Below are 21,317 nucleotides of genomic sequence, written 5' to 3' on the forward strand. Positions count from 1 at the left end.
TTGAATTTTTGATGCTAGATGTGTAAATACATAAAATCTAGAAAGCTATGCATCTAAATCTTTCATTATTTTTTAATCATATAAACTCATATGTCATCTTATAGTTATCTAATAATGCCAATCAATTCAAACTTCTTGACTCTAAGTCATTATCTAAAGTCTTTTGCGTCTTATGATTGAATGACTTTTCTTTTCATTTTATTTAATTATATGTTTAATTTTTCGATAAGCTTTGTTTAGGTGGCAATGTTCTAGCCAGCAAGCTTTATATTCATTTATTTAATATTATTAAATTAAATTTAAAGCCCTTAAAAGTAATGAATATTAAAACAAAAATTAGCTATTAAAAGAAAAAAAAAAGGAAAGAAGGTATCAAGGAAAAAAATTATCCTAAATATACTCTTAATTCATTTTGAAGTTAAAGGAATTATTTAGTGTTGATATTCAACTAAACCATGACAATATTAAAAAAATATATATTTGGAATAATGCTGCAAGGTATCAAATATCATGAGCTTGTCCTTTAGTGTATTAGACTAGCTGTTTTTTAAATCATAAATAGATAAGATTTATTTAATTTTCATATCTACTATAGTTAAACCACATATAATAATATACTTAGTCAACTATAAAGTATGTTAATATGAATATAAAATTTCATGATGTATGATCCATGGACCCAATGTATATATATATATGTGTAAATATATATATATATATACGATAATGCAAAGGAGGTTTGGGCCGTCAGCTTCGGTTTGGGCCACCATCAATTCGGCCCGCAACTATGTTATTGTCGTTGAAATTCTGACGATTGTATGATTATATATTTACATCCTTTTAATGTTGGCTTACTAAAAATAATGAAATATTTTAATACACACCACTTAATTCTTATATTTGTAAATCTGATTGGTGCCAAAAGAATCACTGCAACAAAGTGGTTCTTTAGCATATTAGCATTACACGTGAATCCAACACAGATTAAGATATAGTAAGAGTGAGTAAATAGGATGATGCACCTCAATTTTTACGTGAAAAATTATGAAAAAGTGAAAAACCATGGGACACAACTTAGTTGAGGTAACTCGCTTTATAATTATGAGTACATAGACTCATTCTTCTCAGAGTTGGGGAAGATAAAATTCAAAGGTGGTGAATAATGATATTTTAATAACAATGGGCAACAAAAGTTGTGGTCAATTGCATGGAGGCAGTAATCCGTCGTAAATGCCTAAGATAGTTGTTGTAGCACAAGTTTGTCTTAGAGGCTATAGTTGAAAGTCATGGTAATAGTTGTATGTACGTCAGTGATAGTTGCTTTACAAGTGTCGTTTAGCCACTGAGGCAGTAGAAGGGAGTTGTAGAAGTTGTGAGTCATATTGGTCATAGTTGGTCACATAGGTCGTAGCGGTAAGCTGTGATAACGTTCGTAGGTCGTAGAGGTCAAAGTTGGGAGTTGCATGAGTTGTGGACTATGCATGTCATAGTTGGTCACATAAGCAGTAGAGGTGAGCTTTAATAACATTCCTAGGTTGTAGAAACCAGAGTTGAGAGTTGCATGATCTGTGATAATGTTTGTAGATTGTAGAGGCCTGAGTTGTGAGTCGTATGAATCGTGATAAAGTTCATGGCCATGAGATGTGATAACGTCTATAGGCTACATATGTCGGAGCTAAGAGTTGGGTGAGATATAATAATGTTCATCTGCTACACAAGTCGGACTTGCAAGCCACAAGAATCGTGATAACGTCTGTAAGCGACATAAGCATGATCCATGAGCACATGAACTTTGATAGCATCTATAGGGCGAAGAGGATGGATTCGGGAGTGCATGAGCTGTGATAACGTTTGCATGACACATAAATCGGACAGGAGCTATATGAGTTGTGACATCGGCCAGAATTGGTAGCTGCATGAGTTATGATAGCGTCTCTAGGCCACAATAGCCGGAGTTGTGAGATGTACAAGCTATGATCACGTTTGTATGTCACAAAGGTCAAAGTTATTGCAGTTGTGTGATCTGTGATAACTTTCATAAGTCACAGATGCCAAAGTTTGGAGCTGTGGGAGTTGTGGACTACATAGGTCGTAGTGGTGGGCTGTGAGAAGAGGGTTTTAGAAGTCTAAAAAAATCAGTTTATCATGAGTACGATGGTTGCAAGCAGTTATTACAACATTGTTATTCTGTCCTCGAGGTGCATGTTGCTCCATCTACGGGACATTATTATGTCGTTTTTGGGGCATTATTATGTCGTCTTTGGGGCATTATTATGTCATCTTCAGGGTGTGTGTTATAGCAGTTTTTAGGAGCATTGCTCCATAAAATACTTCATTTTTCTACAAGACTAGTTGTTACTCCGTAACATATGTCAGGATTCTGCAGTACACATCATGATTCTATAAGAGCTTCATGTGATGAACAGTGGGGGTGGGGGTGGGGTGGGGAAGGGATTTGACAAGAGCCGACATGTGGTGATTGACGGTTGCAGGAGCATGTGGTGTTAATCAGTCCTTCAGTGTGTAACACACAACTCATTCCCTTCCAAGTCCCGACAGGGCTAACTCTGGTTCAAGGTCTAGGTTCCCTTTCAATAAAATGGTTAGAGCTCTATTTATAGAGTATGTGAGAGTCCCCCTACAAATAATGAAGGAATCATAAAAACTTTATTGGATGGCCCAGTGAAGTTCCCTCGATCGGATGCCGTTCAATGAAAATTTAGGTGTCTTAATTATGTCAAATTTGAGTGATCTTGGGCTTGTTGGATTCATCTTATTGAGACACTCAATTTGACTATAATCTTGTCATATTTGAAAGTTATTTGACATTACAATTAGGCACTAAAATTTTTCAAAATGACATAATGATTCGATCTGGACTTGCTTTCACTCGGATTGGACTAATTTTGACTAATGTGAATATATTTGTGTGCATGTGTGCGACTTTGGCTATCGACCATATACTTAAACAAGATTTTTTCAAGAGAATAATATAAGGCCAACAACTCTTATGGGCTTCAAAGGCTCATAACTGAAGATCGGGTCATTCTCAAGCTAATCTTAATAGCTGAAGATCAAGTCATTTTCCAAAAAAAACCACAAATATGTGCAATGCTATAGAGAATGTAATATTTATTTCATCTCATGTACAATTGAGGTCAGATGGAGCTTCTAGGGGGGATTAGATCGATGAGAAAAAAAAGATCGTCTGAATCTTTATCTCTCTCTCTCTCGTTACTGGGAAGCAGAGATGAGCCACTCCCGACAGCCTCAGGATCTTGATATAATATAGAGTGAGAAAAACAAGCTTTAGCTGCACATCCATCATTTTCTTCCAAACATTTTTTTTCTTAAAAATAGGGACCTCATCATGTAGTACAAACTCACAAAAAAATATGGGATCTCACATCCTAGAAGAATTCAATAGTAGCATGCATGTGAATACCCCCACTGCCCCAAACTATAATTTAAAATCGGTTCATATATATAATTTAGATATCCTGAAATAAAATCTGACCGCCATAAATAATACAGAGCCAAATAACGTGCAGCGTTGTGCTTTGATTCATGATAGTAATTAGAGATAAGTTGATTCCACAGGCCCCTAACAAAGAACACGTGCACTTGCATTACTTGATCTGTCCATATATCAATGAAAATGACAAATAAATAAATGCTCTTACGAACCTTACCAAACCCGCCTGCCCATTAGCTAAAAATCATTAAATGCACCTTTTTTTTTTTTTTTAAGAAATTAATGTATATTTTATGCACTTGAGATTTCAATTATAAGCATAAATAAGATTATATAGTCAGTTATATTACATGTTGAAATTTTAAAATAATAGAAATTAGAAGTTACATCATAATTTGCACAAATAATCAGTGTACATCAGGATAAAAGAGAAAATTATTGCATATATGGCCTAATTTTTACTTAAGTGGCTCATGAGGAGAGCTTGCTGAGCTAACAAATCAAGTTTAGCCAACATCGACTTCACTTGGTAATTTTTTTAAATATAAATATAAATGCAAATCATGCTTAAAATATTTTAAAATTCAAGTCTTTCAATTAATAAACATCAAGTAATTTTTTTAATTATTTATTTCATGATTACTTATTCCATGTTATTTTATTATAAAATTAGTTTGAATTAGGATTATTTTTTCTTTTGTTGTACATAAAGAAAAATAAGCTTCTCAAACGATTAGAAAACCAATAGCATAAATTAAATAAAGGCGGCTACCGAAAGGCTTCTTCAGGTGACTTAGGGATGTTGACCTCATTTTTGGTGAGGTCTTGGTCTCCTACTCTTAGAACCTAGGATCTAGCTTTAGGAGTTCTTATTGACCATCCTAGCGGACTAGCAATGGAGCCACCTCCCGTAGAACTTCAAGCCAATTCTTGACTCATTTTTGTGAAGAACTCGCATGAGTGGTTCGAAGCACTCAACTTTTAGTTGCAAGGGCTAAGGACCAACATGTAGAGGGCCCGAAATTGAGTTCCTATAGGATCAACAGCCTTAGGTGGACCCTTTGTGACTCGATTACTCGCGAACGCCATTTTTTCATGCACTCACTGCACCACACACGATTTTGGCTTAAATTGACTCGCCCGCCGGCCAAACTCGTCCGGACGATCCCGGATGACGAAACGGACCGCGCCGACGCGTCCGGAATGTCGATTTTAGCTAGAAAAGACACCCATATTGCTGGGGTTACGCGCGCACACAGTTTGCACGAAAATCGATGCATTTTTTTTTCTCCTTTAAAGGGATGCGGGCCCGGACTCAACCCAGGTTTGACTCGGGCTGAACAAAGGTTAAACAATTTTGAATTTTAAATTTTTTTGAATTTCAAATTCGTCATTTAATTGGGAGTTAAATTTTTCCATTTGAACCTAGCCACCTGAATGGAAACAATTTAATTCCCCGCCAATCCTTCAGGTAACAACTCTCGAGCCCGCTCCTTTCATTACTTCGATCCCGCGAGCTCTTCTGCGACAGAGAAAAAAAGGCGTCGCTCACCTCCTCTCCTTCCTGCGCCGAAATCCCCGCTCGGACGCTCCTCTGCGATCCCCGCTCGCCTCTTCTTCTGACGACGAGATTCAGCCCTCCTTCCTCTGCCGCCGAACGGACGAAGCCGACCTCGTCTTCTTCCCTCGCGTGCGAACCGACCCCCGCTCGCCCACCTCTCTGCCCACGAACGGCCGAACCCCCCAAATCTCAACATGTTTGTACTAGTTATTTTCTTCGATACAAGCATGTTGTACGCCATGACGTGTTGGATCGGGTTTCAGGCTTCTCTGCTTTTTATACAATAAAATAATATTTTTTTTATATTAGACATGTGTCAAATTTTAATTAGAGACGTAGAGTTACGTCCAGACTCTGAACGTAATATTTTCTAGTTCATGAGGGCGTACAATCATTCCTAATTTTGTGGTGATTTAGCAATGCTCTAATTATATTAAATGCAGAGAATCATATGAAGTGTATTGAGCGATTAAATGATTTATAATGATCTATCTTAATGATTAGATAATACTCCAAAAAAACAAGAGTTCATGGAATATTTCATGAAATTTAGATTAAGTATTATCTGATATAAGATTATATCGGTGGTATTGATGGAAGACGTATTAGAGCATATGTATCGAATATTGAAAGGCCTCATCAAATTGTGAATTTAAACATATATGAATTCCATATAACATGAGCATCGAGTTATTTCAAACATTTATCTATAGATAATACTTTCGAAGCTGAATTTTTAAAACAGAACCATTGCTTCTGAAACTCAAACTTTTAAACAGTAAATTTTTAACGGCTATTTTTGAACTGAGATTATAGAGAAAAATTGTAACGAACAAAATATCAAACGATTAAAAACTTGTACTAGTACTTCTCATGAGTCATAATTGAAGCTTTCCTTTTGTAAGTTACTACACTAGGAAGCATTTTCTACTAATGGTATAGTTTCTACTAATGGGATAACTTGTATTAAGCAACCTAGTCCTTTATTTCTTTTATGTTCTCCACTTGACTTTCCTTCTATAAGATTACACTCTTTTAAATTCTGTCCTATAAATTCCTAAATAAGTTCATAAATATATCGATAATTTTGTGTGTTCTAATCATATTTTTTTTAAAAAAATATCATATCTTTTTAGATCCAAAATATGTAGTATAATGAAAGTAGTCCATGAAAGTATTATTTATCCTTAATTATATTCACTAGCTTAACATACAAAAATCATTAAGAGGCATGAGTGACATTCATGGTAACTAGAGGCAATTTGTTCTTCGGAAACATATATGTTGGCAAGCTTCCACATTAAATTTGCTGCTCAAAGTGATAAAATGACAATTGATATTGGTGTGTATCATAGTATATTTTGGTCTTTGTCAGATTGAAACTACTTCAATTGATAATTCAAAATATAGAAAATTTGGTTATCTCCTCACAATTGTATTATTTTGCATTAATAATCGGTTCATAATCGGTTGGCATTGATGTCAACATGAGCTCCCACATTCAAAATATAGAGATTTTGGTGTCTCCTTACAATTGTGTTATTTTGCATCAATGTGACTATTAGTGAATTATAACCTTAGCACCAATATATTTGGCTACTTTAGTTCCATCACATGCCTAAATTATCCCTCTCAAGTCTCTAAGTTAAAGCAACAAGATTGATCACAAGTTCAAAAGTGAATGATAAACTTTCATTGCGACTCTTTTTAAGTTGTCGCCTGATCAATAAAACTCGTGAGTTCTGCATCAGCTTATGGGCACTGACACATTTAGTGATGAATAGACTCTTGAACTTGACAAATGGCATTGCGATCCACGTCAAAAGGCATAATAATCATTCAAGAAGAAATTCATTAATAGCAAAGAGCAAGCGGCACTTTAACGTATTTGTAGCATTCAAAATCAATAAAACTCGTGATTAATAGCAAAGAGCAAGCGGCACTTTAACGTATTTTAGCATTCAATATGAAGGTGGCTAACTCAAGTATGCCGTCTATCCTCCCTTTGTAAGGTTCAGGGCAAAGGATTTTAAACATTGCACCTCCAAAATTTCCCTTTGAAAGGTGTTCGTCATAACTAAGATTTTTGCTTCTCAATTCATCGGACATGTAATATGATGCAATGGAGAAAAAGGATTCATGTACCCGACCTCATTTAATGGGATAAAGGCTTGTTGTTGTTGTTGTTGTTGTATAGCCAGGGTTGAGATCAACATTTCTGAACTTGTTGGCTGCCTTCAAATGATTGAAACTAAAATTCCTATAATCTTCACAGATAGAGAATAGCATGAACCATAGTAAAGGCAGTGCCAGTGTGCGAACTTGCTCTAGAATTTGGTACAAATGATTTTTGACTTGTCCACTATATTGAAATAGTGGGCAAAAACCTGCAAGTATAAAATGGCATACCCAACATACAATGAGGTTTCCTTTTCGTGTAATGGCGAAGACTGATTACTATACTATCTCCGCTACGAATCAAATGTTCAATAACAAATATTAGGGGTTATGTGAATCAAAAGATATGTACGCCAGTGTTTGCATGTTATGAATGATTTCATTGGAAGATGTAACAATCAATTCCGGATAGAATATGAGATGCTAGATCGTCCATATAGCCAATTAATCAAATCAAGACATCATAAGCTGCCATTGGAGATGCATGGATTCCTTATCCATATCTTTTGAGAGCAGCGGAGAGCTAAAGAAGGTTGAATTTTACAGTTCATGCAAGTTTAAAGAGAACAATGACAGGAATTCTTTCAGGAGACAATAATTTTTTAAGAGATAAATAGAAGAAAAACAAGTAAAAGAACTTCCAGATAGATCCAGTCTTCATTTTCCTGTTGTAGTCTACCAGATCTTCATGCTGTTAACCACTTCAAACATAAGAGTTTCAGTAAACCATAGGTCGTCACCTCATAATAATAAGGTTTGGAAAGCAATTCTACATTGTATTATTTTAGTAAGTCGAGAAGAATAGAGGAGCAAATCAATAGATGATGTACATGAACAAATAAAAAAAAACAATAAATACTTGATAACTGATGTGAAAAATTATTAGTTTTACAATCAGCAAGCCAAATTAGCTTCCATCCATATTTTTCCACTAAATTGTGTATTTAATGACCACAGCAATCTAATCTGAAAATCAACAATCGGAATTTGATGACATCACAATTGCTTCGAGGAATCAGAAATCATGAAGAATCGATAAAGAATTTATATACAGCATGCCTGGCCAATGTTGAGGTAGCTGGGGATGTGGTCAAATGAAGCAAAGAAACAATTCAGATTTTATAAGCCGCTACCAGCAACAGTCTTAATGCGTTTAATAGAATTCATGAGACCAACGACAGAAGGAAGAGGACAAGGAACTGGGACATTCATGGATCTGTATAGCCTCCTCAATTTTACATTTAAATTCTTAGATGATCCTATATAGTACGTGTCAGTCTCACTAGAAGCATTACCATCCCTCGAGTACTCAAAATTTTGTCCTGCAGTAACAGAAACCTTAGTTGACGCAATATCTACCAAGCACTTTTGCTCATCTACTCCCTTGAATTGCTCAAGAGCATGATTCACCTTGTTGGGTACATATCGAGTATAAATATCTTTCCCTTTCTCCACATTTGGCCCAACAAAGGTATCCTGCGAAGATAATGTCTGTTTTCGTGTTTGAAGAGACTCGGTTGTATCCATAGGCTCCGAAATAATCCAAGAGTCGTGAACATCGCCAACCTCTTGCATGGAAACAACTGGGATATTCTTACTATTTGCTGAGCAGTGCTTCCTTTCTTCAAGTAAGATATTAATATGCTGGTCTGTAAGTCTAGCTCTGCCAAATAATGTAATGGGCACAGCAACAGGTGGAGCAGAAAAATCCAATTTATGCTCAAGATGATCTACTGACAACTCTTTTCGATTCACAACACCAAATTCTTCAGAGACCTGTGAAACCTCAGCAGTGGCAGCATCAATGTTCCTCGGTAACTCTGAATTTGTGGTAGCTGAAAAGGCAATACTACCTTTGAACAGTTTCCATATAGGATCATCATGAGTTATTCGAGTTTTGTAACAATGCTTTTTGACATAATCAAGTTCCATGGCTCGACAAGGCGGCGTTGTTGAAATGACCCACGTAGGTTGGAGAATTTGCAAGGCCCATTCAAGTTCTTCTCGGGAAGAGTGCATTGAGTAGCATACATGCCAAACTCCACATTCATCTCTTACTGCTTCCGACAGGCTTAGTCTATGTTCCAGATCATTGGTGGTGTACCACTGCGTAGAGGGACGAATAAAAAGAGGCTCTGGTTGAAAATTTGCCCTTGCCTCTGCTATCTTTTTACTTGCTCTTTCATTCAAACTTGGAAACCCTTCAATCAGCTAAACGAATCAATCACTCATTAAAAATCAGTAAAAAAACTAAAATATTTAAATATTAATTGTTACAGAAATGAACAGAATGTGCATGAGTGACTTAAAGAATTCAGAAAAAACAATGTCCCAGTAACTTATATTTGCATGTACGTGTATTTCTTCAGCCATTTATTAACATTCCTATAGGATAAGAGTAAAATTTTAAAACTCATTGCATGCATGTGCCTAAACAACAGCATAAGGCAGTCCACGAGCAATGGAATTCTGTGTTCTAATCAGGAATAAAAAGACATTTGCCAATATTCGGCATTGTCTTGGGATTGTCTTGCATGGAAGGCAAAAAGCAGTTAGGTAAGAGCCCTTCTTGATTAGAGAGAGATTTTTGTGATGAAAAATTGAAATGGGGAACTAGAAAACATACTGAATTAAATGTAATTGAAAGAGCTTCTAACCATAGAATTGCAAACCTTGAAGATGATGAGATGAAAGAGGATTAGTCCGAAGACAGAAAGGAAGACATGGAGGCTACAAACCCAAAGAAGGAGCACGGATATTAATGATGGAATAAAAATAGCGAGCTTTAGCTTATCCCCAAGATATGAAAGCTAAAAAATTGAGTTCTAATTATAGAAGTTATTTAATTGGGAAAATTACATACATAGCACCCAATTATTATGGATTTTCCTATCTCACACCTAAACTTTTATTTTTACACATATACCACTTTACATATGAATGAAAAGATGGATTTGACTATTAAAAGGTGATAGTGAGTGTTCCTTATCATATGGTGTTTGTAATTATGAAAGTTTAGGTGCGAGATAGGTAAATATGAAAGTTTTGGGTGTTGTGTATGTAAAAGCCCTTTAAATCTTTTTCCCTCATAAGCATGCATTGACATTTAATATTAAAAATAAAAAAACTAGGGATATCCAAAATTGACACCAAAATTGACCGGATCCCTCATAAGCACTCAATTGACATTTGACAATAAAAATTAAAAAAAACTAAGGATGTCAAAAATTGACCAGACACACCAACTCAATTTGAACCTACTCGAAAAATCCGGGTTCAGGTTGAGCCGAATACTTTTCGGGTTGGGGTACGATCTCGTGTTAGAATTCATAACCCGTTTAATTTTTTGGGTCGGGTTCGGATTGTCCTGCTAACCCAAAAATGACTTGAAATTAACCCGCCAACCTAAAATTTACTCAAATTCAACCCAAGATTGACTCGAGATTGACCATATTTTGGCTCAATTTGGCAAAAACCGTTGTTCACTTATATTAAACAGGTTAAATGGATCGGGTTTGGGTTAGCCTTCTATGGGTAGAATCGGGTTCAAGTTTAGATTTTCAACCAGTATAATATTCGGGTCGGGTTCTAGTTGAATCTATTCAGATCATGATAGTTTAGGACTGGACATTAACCCGACACGCATGCTCGAATTGACACGCCTAAAAAATTACATTCAACTACTTATTGATCCAACTAGAGATCAAACTAGGTATAGTTCAAATAAAAAAAAATATAATAATAACTAAAGTAAATGACAAAAATAACTAACAACAAAAACAGTACTAAGAAATATAATGCATCTAAAAAAAGATATAACACCCATATGATATTTGTTTGAGCCCCATAAAAATGGTTGAACAGGTTGAGAGCATATAATCTTATAAATCATTGAAATATTTGTCGAGTCCTCAATAAAAAACTTATCCTTATTATATACCCTCATACGCCCCCTTTTTTACCAACAAGTAATGATTTGTGAAATTAAACACAAACTTTGGGATTTTCATAATTTGTACTTTTTTTTATTCTCCGCAGTCGATTTTCATCCAGAGCATGTTAGCAAAATCAATATTAGAACAGCATGCCTCAAGCTTAGAGCCAATGCAAAACTTGTCTGAGACAGAAAATGGGATTTATGATGTGAGAAGTTTCACCCACACCAACACCAAACAAAGATTTAATATTTGGCTTGAAGGAGCTTAAATGGAATAGCTAGAGTTTGAATATTGCTCAGATAATTGAGCACCGCCACAGAAGAATGCATTTAAGAGAGATTAAAAATGTACCACTTATTTTAATGAAAAAAAAGAGGAATCATAGTTGTGTTTTAACTTTGACATACTACAGATGTAGAGTATTAGTATCCAGGGCACAACCAATCTTTCTTTTGAGGGTGGGCAAATTTATAACATTAATAAATTAATTTAAAAAAATGAATAACACATGATTCAAAATAAAATCTTGCATGTTATTATTATCAATAAATTGAACTATGATTACAAATTTTTTAATTTATTTTGAATTTCTTTATAATATTGCACAATAAGTTCCTTGAGAATCAAGTCAAATACTTCATTAATAATTTATGGTATAAGAGAGTCATTGAGTCATTCATCACACATGCGATTAAGTAATTGATTTTTAAAAATCTTCAATGTTGAAAATGTTTTTTAAATAGTAGCAGTAGCAATTTTATAAGTTAAGATAATGAATCTATAAACTAAATGATAAATATAATCTTTCTTTGCTTTAATAAATTGTTTTATAATATCTTCAATATTTCTTAAAAATTAGAAATCATCACTAGTGTGCATGCTAATATAAGTGAATAGCTGGTAATCGAGAGTTATAAGCTCAACTTTAGAAAAATTATTATGATATAACTGTGCAAAGTGAATTAAATTTTTTTCATAAAAAATAGAAGATAAACCACATAGAATTAGACACGACACACAAAGAAATAACTCAGTATTTAATGGTTATTGAACTCTTAAAATTACGTATCAATCATAGTGCAGAACAGCTCAACATGACAAGTAAGAGCAGACCCTCGCCATGAATTTGGTAATTTTCTTCATTAAGGTGGGTAGCTATGCAATTTGGCCCACCTAAAAATTATAAGATACTCAAGCCCCAGCCCTTGGGCACAAAATTGACGAATGCTGAATGACGAATGGCACCAAGCCTCTCTTGTTATTTGCTCAAGCCAGAAGCCACGAATGTCTCCCAAGACACCAACATAAATCTCACTACGAACACCAGTCGCAGGCCCACTAGGAAAACCAATCTCATTCCAACATCATCTCCTGTATCCAAGATAAAGAACAAGCCTATGTATATCCTTCTCCCCATAGTTTCTACTCGAATTTTTCTCTAATTAAACATTTTTTGTGATCTGGAGGACACAAATTTGATCTTTGGAAAAAGCATCTATGCAATGGAAGGTTTAGGTTACCACAGGAACTTTTATCACGAATATTGTGATTTAAGTTCCAAAATTTTAGGCAATTTTACTTTTTTTTTAAATAAGATATTGTTATTTTTTGTTAAAATTCTTAGCTAGTTTGTTCCTTAATATTCTTAGACATTTTGTTCCTTTTTGTTTCTATGTTATCGGATTGTTTCCACACACTATATATAGGTGTGTGCTCGCTTATTAGAGAGGATTGACATATTTCAATTTATTGGAGACAACAAAATGTGAGGTTTTGTAAAGTCGTGGTAGTCGTCGGTGAGCTCTGCTTGGTAAAGTCATATCCCAAATACGGTTGTAACGTATAACGCCGTATTAGAGACAAGACGATAAAAGTCGGCCTTCATAGCCCCCAACCACCGTCGACCTCAGACGTCACCATTTGTTTTTGTTAACTACCAATCACCGAAGACTACTGCTTACGACTGTCATAGCCAGAATATGACGGGTGTACCTAACACCTATTTCTTTATTTAAATTGTATACTGATAAATATAGTGTCTAATGTAAACTATACCCCCATTCCAAAAGAAAAGGTTCAGTTACCGACTACCACCTATGTGAATATAATTAAAATTTATTAATATAATATTTTTACATGGTCACCATCCATACTTACATCTTAAAATAGACGGAATGCGGGAAGCAAAGATCGAACACAAAAAAAAAATTGATTTAACGAAGCGTTAGATTTAATTTTCGTTTTTTATTTTTTTTATATTGGGCTAAACTTGCGCTAAATCTATGGCTAAATTCTATTTAAATTATGCTACCAAATACCACCAAAATAGGATTTATCAAATCCAGCAATTCCATAAATCTGGATTTATTAAATCCAGTGTGTGATGGAGATGAAGCTCGCGAGTGATCAAATAAATTTACCTCGCACTCGAATTTAGTAAATCCGGATTTACATCGTAAAAAAGAAGGAACACAAGAAAGAAATAAAGATAAAACGTGAAAAAAATTTGATTTAACAAAGCTTCGGATTTAATTTTCATTTTTGTAGGTGTTTGTTTGAATTTAAGTTAAATCCATGACTAAACCCTATTAATAGTATGCTAGCAAACACCGCCAAAGGTGAATGAGATGATAAAAATGCATAAGATCTGAACTTCTACCAAACTACTTGAATAAAACAAACGGCATGTAGCAGGTAAAAAAAAAAGGTTTACGACAACTCAAAGATTTTCAAAGATTTTCAAAAGATAAAATAAACATGAGTTTATAGAAATTAAAATTTCTACCTGGAATCTACAAGAAGCATCTTTTGAAAGAATTTCTGGAGCCATTAGTGAAAGAACATTAAAACAATCTGGGTTTTTTATTTCATCAACATATATCTTGGATCCAAAAGCCCTTGACACCTGAACAAGTATATCTTCCTGACCAAGCATATCACAAGCAAGATACACTACCGATGCATTTGGGTGCTTCCATATGCCCTTTATTACCTAAGTGTAATTATCCAGTTAGATTTACTAGACAAAAATAAAACAGAACAAGGGATATATCAATCAAAAAAACAAATAAAATAATTTCAACAATTAAACATCATAAACCTGTTCGATGGCTAATTTTTTGCTTGGAATCTTAATAGAGCATCTGCCAAAGGTACAGTCAAGAAATATATAGTCTAGGATACAATCCTTCCCTTTCTTATTGGCATACTTTAGAGGCATATTTTGCAGGCACTCAGGGTTTAACCTGCAATCCCCGGTATGCAGAATATTACCAAATTCACCTTCAAACAAGAACATAACAGCACCTGACAAGAGCATAACAAGAAAAATAATCAGTGTTGTTCCAATTTTTACCAAATTTTTTAAGTTAATGCTTTGGCACAGTAGTTGATCTTAAATGATTAAAAAGCTTCCCACAAAAGAAATCAATGACTGAAAGAAGGCATATAAAGCTATCTCAGATTGCTACATATAAGAGGATAAATCAAGAAAAAATTTATTGCATTTCGCTCTAAGCCAAATGATCCAATAAAAAAAAATCAGTTGGTTGCTTCAATGATGAATGCTTGGTTACCACCGGAAGAAGGTGGAGAGGTAGGCAGTGGAAAAAAATAAGGATGAGAAAGATAAGATGATTGCAGAGAAAAGGAAAAATAAAGACAGATTGGAAAAGTCCTAGACGTTTCATTAGTTTGTAAGACAAAGGCTAAAGCCAGCTATGCCCCTTCGTTTGCATGATATCTTCCTTCTAAGCTCAACATATAACGCATCCCACAACTCTTAACAACTTTGAAAAACCTAACGAATGATATTCTGGCACTTGTCCGAGCAATTAAAAACTTCAGAGAAATTAAATAAATATAATGCGAGAGTATATTTTAAATCCACAAAGCACCCTACTAGTTTTTCACCAAATAACAAACTGTGAGTTTGGTGGGCAGGTGTTTTTCCCACCTTGCCTGCTCCTCATTTAGATGATTCTTCGCCACTATGTTTGTGAAGATGTCTATAGATGGATCAATTCTCGTCAGTAACAAAAAAAATTGTCTCCAAGATTCAAATCGAGTGGAATGGTACTCAAATTATCTTTAGCAATCCTATTGGACAAGTTGGCATTAGAAAATATTATTGTGAAGATGTAGGCAAATGCGAGGAATTGTAGCAGGAAGCACAATGACTAATGGTGTTGGGTGACCTTTTTTGTGAGACTTAGGAGTGTAAAAAGTTTTGGATTTTTATTTTAACATTTAAAGAAGGCTTTTGGATCTTGCGGTAAAGTGATTAGAAATGCCAAGACTAGTCTAAATTTGGATGGTTTGGTCTATTTTGAAAAATCACATTGAAGAATTAGAATTTCATGTTGCACAAAGCTGAAAATGCTTGTGCATAGTTGTCTTAGGATATGTAGTTATGCCCTAGAGTGGATGATTAAATTTCAAGGAGTTTATGTGGGTGTCAAGGGGACGATAACAATACTAGGTTCTAGTTTTGTTTAGCTTGACCAAAAGGTCTAAAAAAAATTTTGAACTGAATTTAAGAGTTGGATTTTTTAGTAGATGGTTTTATAGAATTTTAGGGATGTTGAGAAAATTTAAATAATGATGATAACAAGACTTAAGATAATAAAAAACAAAACTTAAAAATAAAATAATGATATATACAAAATCTCACAAAAAAAAAACAGCAAACTTGAGTCACCAAGCACCAAGCCAAGAAAGAACAATTCTTCACTCAATAATTTTCATTCAACAACTAAAAATGTTCATTACACATCAACCCTATTAATAGGAATAGCATCAACCAAAATTCGAAAAAAAAAAAAGGAAAAAAACTTTGAAGAGAAATATAGGAAGTTCTTAATAGAGAAAAATTTCAACACTTTTCTAAATTGATTATTTTTTCATCATGGCTAGCCCATGCAAGCCTTCAAATTTAAAAAGTAAAACTTCTAGAAATTAAATTTTAGTTTTAAATAACAAATTTTAAAATTCAATTGTTCCTTTTTTATTGCTCTCTTTTGATGAGTATTGAATGAGTTCTTGTTTGGGCTCTAATAATTGGATATTTGGCTTTATTTTATTGATCCATATGATATAATACTTCAATGACAGCCTAAAGTTGGACGGCAAACGAATGTTGGTGCAAACTTGTAAAGAAATAGACAGTAGCAGGAAAATAGAGCAAAAGAACAGACAGAAAGGAGTAATCTCTATACCAGAAAATAATATTTCTTACAAGAAAATAATCAAAAGCTACAAAGAGCATACTGGACCATCTATATATTCCACTAACAACTAACTAATCAATTGTTTAAACTAACTAATATAAAAGTAAAACAAACAATAATTAAAATATTAGCCCCTAAAATGGGATATAATTGTAAATATGCATCCCGCATCAGTTCCCTTCTGCCTAAGAAGCACTCCGCTCGAGTTATGTGAGTTGAGTTTGGTCATCGTCAGGAGGGTGATATTTATACAGATCAGCCACATTAAATGTGGGCGAGTGATGTGTATCTGCTGGTAACAACACAACATATGTGTTATGATAATGAATATTGCATCTGAAAAAAAGAAATTTTTGGGGTTTAAACTTAGGAAAAGCTTCATTCGTTAATTTTTCTTTGGGGGAGTGGAGCGAATCATAACCAAATCTACAATTTGAAAAAATATCTTCCGTCTGTGCTTATCAGTATTACTTTTATACTTATGATTTTTAAGTGTAAGATGGTCTTTCACATTCTCGAGCATCGGTTCTAAGTTTGTGACCATGTCTGTAGCACAAGAACTTCTTGGTTCCGATAAGATAGAAATAACAAATGTATGGTTTGGTTCTTTAGTGTATACAATACTAAAAAGACTTCTAGCAATATCGACTGTCTTTGTGCTCGAGAAACCGTGGGTTCCTCTGCGTGGTAATTCCTCTTCGTATTGGATTATGCCTGCATTGTGTTTCTCTGTACGTACTCAAGATGGGGAAGGTGCAAGCAAGATGACGGAGTTGAGCGAACGAATTATGGATGCTATGGTTGGAGCATGATTGAAGGGAACGTTAGTTTTTTTTTTTTTTTTTTCATTATTATTGAAAGCATTCACTGTTTATTGTTTCAGTACATTATACAAGACATTTATAATTCTTTTTTTATGCATTTGATATCTATTGTATCAATTTTTTTTTTTTGCAAGTAAAGGGTGGGGGGGGGGGGGGGAACAAAACAAACTACGAGAGAAACCATAGAGGCACGTACCCGGGCAGTGATTCGCATCAAAAGCACGCACTGAAAAATCCCCATCCGGATCTTTGATAACCATTAACTCACCCAACTCAATCTCCACAAACAAAGAATCCTCAAGCTGAAAAAGTAAAACAGCAGGCAATTGAACCGAACCATTAGCAAAAACAGGGGGTTATTTCAATGTGAAAACCACAGAGCCGATGATGACAAAACGATGATTCTCAATCACCTGAGGAGATTGGCGGCGCACTAGGGTTTTGGTGAGGCGAGTGCAATAAATAGAAGAGCAGAAGGCGGCAATTCCAGATAGGTGATCTTTGTGGGCATGTGTGAGGAAATGATGGCGCTTCAGCATAGAGGCGTGGCTCCACGTATCGACGGAGAAAGGGAGCCCTCGCGGAGTCTCGATCGGCATCTCCCCTGTTTTTGCTCCTCTTCTCTCACCTGTATGTACTCTTTGCCGCTTTATGCAGTCCAAACCGACGGGTTCGTTCCTTCTCGTGGAAGGAGATGAATAAAAAGAATTAAAAACGGAAAATATATTATATCTGGATTAGCTCAGGATAAATTTGCATCACTAGTCAGTTTTGCATCAATACTCAATCATTGAGCTTCTACCACATATGGGTAGAAAATCCCTCAATTTAATATATGAGTGGATCTGTCTGTACATGTGAAAATATATGGTTGTATCTGTTTGTACGCGTGAAAAACATTAATTGAAGTCCTGGTGTAAAATTTCATTAGTGCACCTTATAAAATAAATTTTCCTTGATTAGATGGATTAGATGGGCATGATAGTATTTTAGATATTATTAATAGTATTGTGGGGGGGTATTTTGATAAAATAATATCATAATAGTGTCAATAACATCTAAAATACTACTATTCACACATGGATATTCGTAAATGGAAACTCCTGATGTAGTATTTTCTTCTAAAAAGACAAACACACTCATCTTGTAAAGAACTAAAGATTGGGCATTGAATTTATTTTAAACTAATTTATTTTTTTTTTAATTTCTTTTGTGAAAATATAGCAATTGAGCTTTTTTTTCGTATATTTAGAGGGCTAATTTTAAAGTTTTAAATTTAATTAAAATTAATTAAAATTGCTTTGACTTCAAAAGATTTAATAGTATTCCACTTATGTCCAAACTCAATTGTTATCATAGGCACATGGGCTAAGGATCAATGCATAGAAGTTTAGGAATTTATGGAAGTAATTTTAATGAATTTAAAACTGCTCTAAAAATTTAAAAATTGTAAATTTTAATTAATTTGAGCTTATAAATTTTATAGATTTTTATAAAGATTTTAACAAAGCTATCTACATGTTGTATCATTTATTTCTCTATCTATCTAAGAATCATAGTGTAATTGGTCACTTCAATTTTAAATAACTATGGGCAATTCTCTCGTATAACGATTTCCTTAATTCCTTCTCCATTAAATTCTTGATGTCTAATATCAAAAGCATCATTGAAAATTAACTCAATTGAAAATCGCCCAATGTTGAGATCCTAAATCCTCAAGCTATTTTGTACAAATGTCTTTGGAGGATGAATAGATGGTTCTATTATTTGTACAACCTGACAGATACCCTCAAATGTGGAAACCTAAAACTAATCCTTGAATACCAACATTGGACACTCATTGATAATAATTAATCGCAACCTTATACTATATTATATCACGCTCTCTACTAGCATGGGTTCTAAGCTAAATTTATGTGATGAGGGTTGGAAAACCAAATATCGTAAATATCAAGTCTCCAATTGCTTTTGCATCATTCAATCAAAAATGAACTTTACAACATTATTATGAAATACCTCACCACGACATAAATCTCTGCACACAAGAACTAAGGCATAACAAATTAGCATTGATGAACTATAGTCCTTAGTACACAATAAAAAAATTAATCCAGCATAAGAAACAACTAAAGCTATTCAAGCTACACTATTACCTGATTCACACCAAGCACTTGTGATAATGAAAGGAAATGACCATAAGAAATACAATTTAAGCCGTGGTTGTCCAAAAATCTCCTCCAATAAACAATCTTGTACATCATATCAATCAAATCAGGGAACTTCATCTTCTCATACTACAACTGACAATCAAATTTATCATAGAAGAGGTCACAAAATTTTAAACTGTTGGCATGGGTTGAAATAGAACGACAAAAACTTTTTCTCCAATTCAAAAGCACTGTTTGTTAACTTTCCCTCCAATTCAAACGCATCGTTAGTTGACTCCTCTTCCAATCCCAAAATAAGGTATCTTGGTTTGGGAGTCACATCACCCTTCACTACTGATTAATCTCAAGTCGAACCACTCCATATCAAGGAGATAGCAAAATTTTAGCTGGAAATGGGTTGTCATTTCATATCTCCAACAAAGAACATTATTCCATCCCTGCTCCCTCACATAAGAATATCCTCTCAATACAAAAAATAACATCATATAATTATTATATCATCACATATAGGTCATATAGATACAAAATTACTATCTCTCAAACCAACAAGACAATTCTTGAAGGGCCATGTTTGAACGTTATCTACCTTACTTTAACCTTCCTTAACTCAATAGTCTTAGTTCAATCTTAAAGCATTATTTACAATTGCAAAATCAACCACACTTCTCTGGCATAAAAGATTGGGTCTTCCGACTTACACTATTCCATCTTTTCTAGCAATAAGTTTAGATAATTTATGTATTCATGAAAAATCTATGTCATGTGCCTTGTGTAATTTTACTAAAATTCATAAAAGACCCTTTACCTCTTCTTAAAAGGATTATCATGCTCCACTAGATATAATACACTCTGATTAATGGAATTTCTCCGTCAGTTTCTTCTAAATAAGGATTTTGATATTGTGGTTTTACTTTGGTCATCACCCAGTTTACGTGGATATACCTAGTGAAATTAAAATATGATTTCATCTATAAATTTATAAAAATTTAGAAAATGAAAGAAAGATAATTCAGCGCTAAAATTAAAATTTTACACATGGATGGTGGCGGATAATACATGCAATCGCAACTTCAACAACTCCTCACCAATCAAAGATCACTCATGGTTTACATGACAATACCCAATGAAATTAATATCAAAACCCATATACAAATTTATACAATTTTAGCAAATGGCAGAAAAACAATTCAACATTAAAATTAAAATCTTTTGCATGGATGGTGGGGGATGGAACATGATACTACAATTTCAATAGCTTCTCATTAGTCAAGGTATACTCCATCAACGTAGTTATCCTTATACCCTTTATTAAAATGAAGTAGTTGAATACAATTACATACACCTGCTGGATTGTGTGACAAGTTGCTACCTCCTATTAGAGCAAAAATTTAATGGTAGATCATAAAGGACAAATAGCAGACAAACCAAATATCTGAATATTGTACCGAAAATAAAAAACTCTCTTTCTACTCTAACTATATATATACCATATTGTAGATGTATTGAGATAACATGAAATACAATTTCATTTTAAAATTCCCTTGCTTCATCCTTTTGTCTGCTTTCCTTAACCAATATTATAAGAAAATATATTTTTAACTTCTAGCAAGGATTGTGGTGATGATAGGCCATTGGTTGTCGGGTAAATTCATTTAATTTCAAAGGTATGATTTCCAACATGATTTAAATTAGTTGGATTAGCGCAAATGAGCTGGGTAATGGTCAAGCAAGCATATCTTTTCATAGTGTTGAGTGGCATAGTTTTGATGAGTTGGTGAATTCCCTCAGTCAACCAGTTCATAATCATACTCGCTCATCGATATAGGCTGCTCTGAAGCAAAACAACTTAACCTTAATTATGGCCTGAAGATATATATGTGCACAATAACCATTATTGATTCATAGGAAATAATGTGGTTAACGCTCATGGCTTTATATTAATGTT

General features: G+C 34.2%; 1 protein-coding gene across 1 annotated transcript; it reads right to left on the reverse strand.

The window, feature by feature from the left end:
* Positions 1-8,013: 8,013 nt before the first annotated feature.
* Positions 8,014-17,883, reverse strand: LOC110019369 (protein artemis). The gene is made up of 5 exons (XM_020717011.1): positions 17,618-17,883; positions 17,401-17,506; positions 14,253-14,458; positions 13,938-14,144; positions 8,014-9,425 (listed from the first exon to the last, which is right to left on the reverse strand). Exons 1-5 carry the CDS (start codon positions 17,801-17,803, stop codon positions 8,334-8,336), a joined length of 1,797 nt encoding a protein of 598 aa, XP_020572670.1. The 5' UTR covers positions 17,804-17,883; the 3' UTR covers positions 8,014-8,333.
* Between the last annotated feature and the right edge of the window lie 3,434 nt (positions 17,884-21,317).

The sequence above is a fragment of the Phalaenopsis equestris genome, unplaced genomic scaffold (assembly GCF_001263595.1).
Source record: "Phalaenopsis equestris unplaced genomic scaffold, ASM126359v1 Scaffold000054, whole genome shotgun sequence".
Lineage (NCBI taxonomy): Eukaryota > Viridiplantae > Streptophyta > Magnoliopsida > Asparagales > Orchidaceae > Phalaenopsis > Phalaenopsis equestris.

What these genes read in the sequence shown, in the direction of transcription:
- LOC110019369 (XM_020717011.1), bottom strand. Translation starts at nt 17,803, where the DNA reads ATGCCGATCGAGACTCCGCGAGGGCTCCCTTTCTCCGTCGATACGTGG. An exon ending in AAAAATTAGCCATCGAACAG is followed by an intron (nt 14,145 to 14,252) that starts GTTTATGATGTT and finishes AATTACACTTAG; the next exon opens with GTAATAAAGGGCATATGGAA. An exon ending in ATGCTTCTTGTAGATTCCAG is followed by an intron (nt 9,426 to 13,937) that starts GTAGAAATTTTA and finishes TGATTCGTTTAG; the next exon opens with CTGATTGAAGGGTTTCCAAG.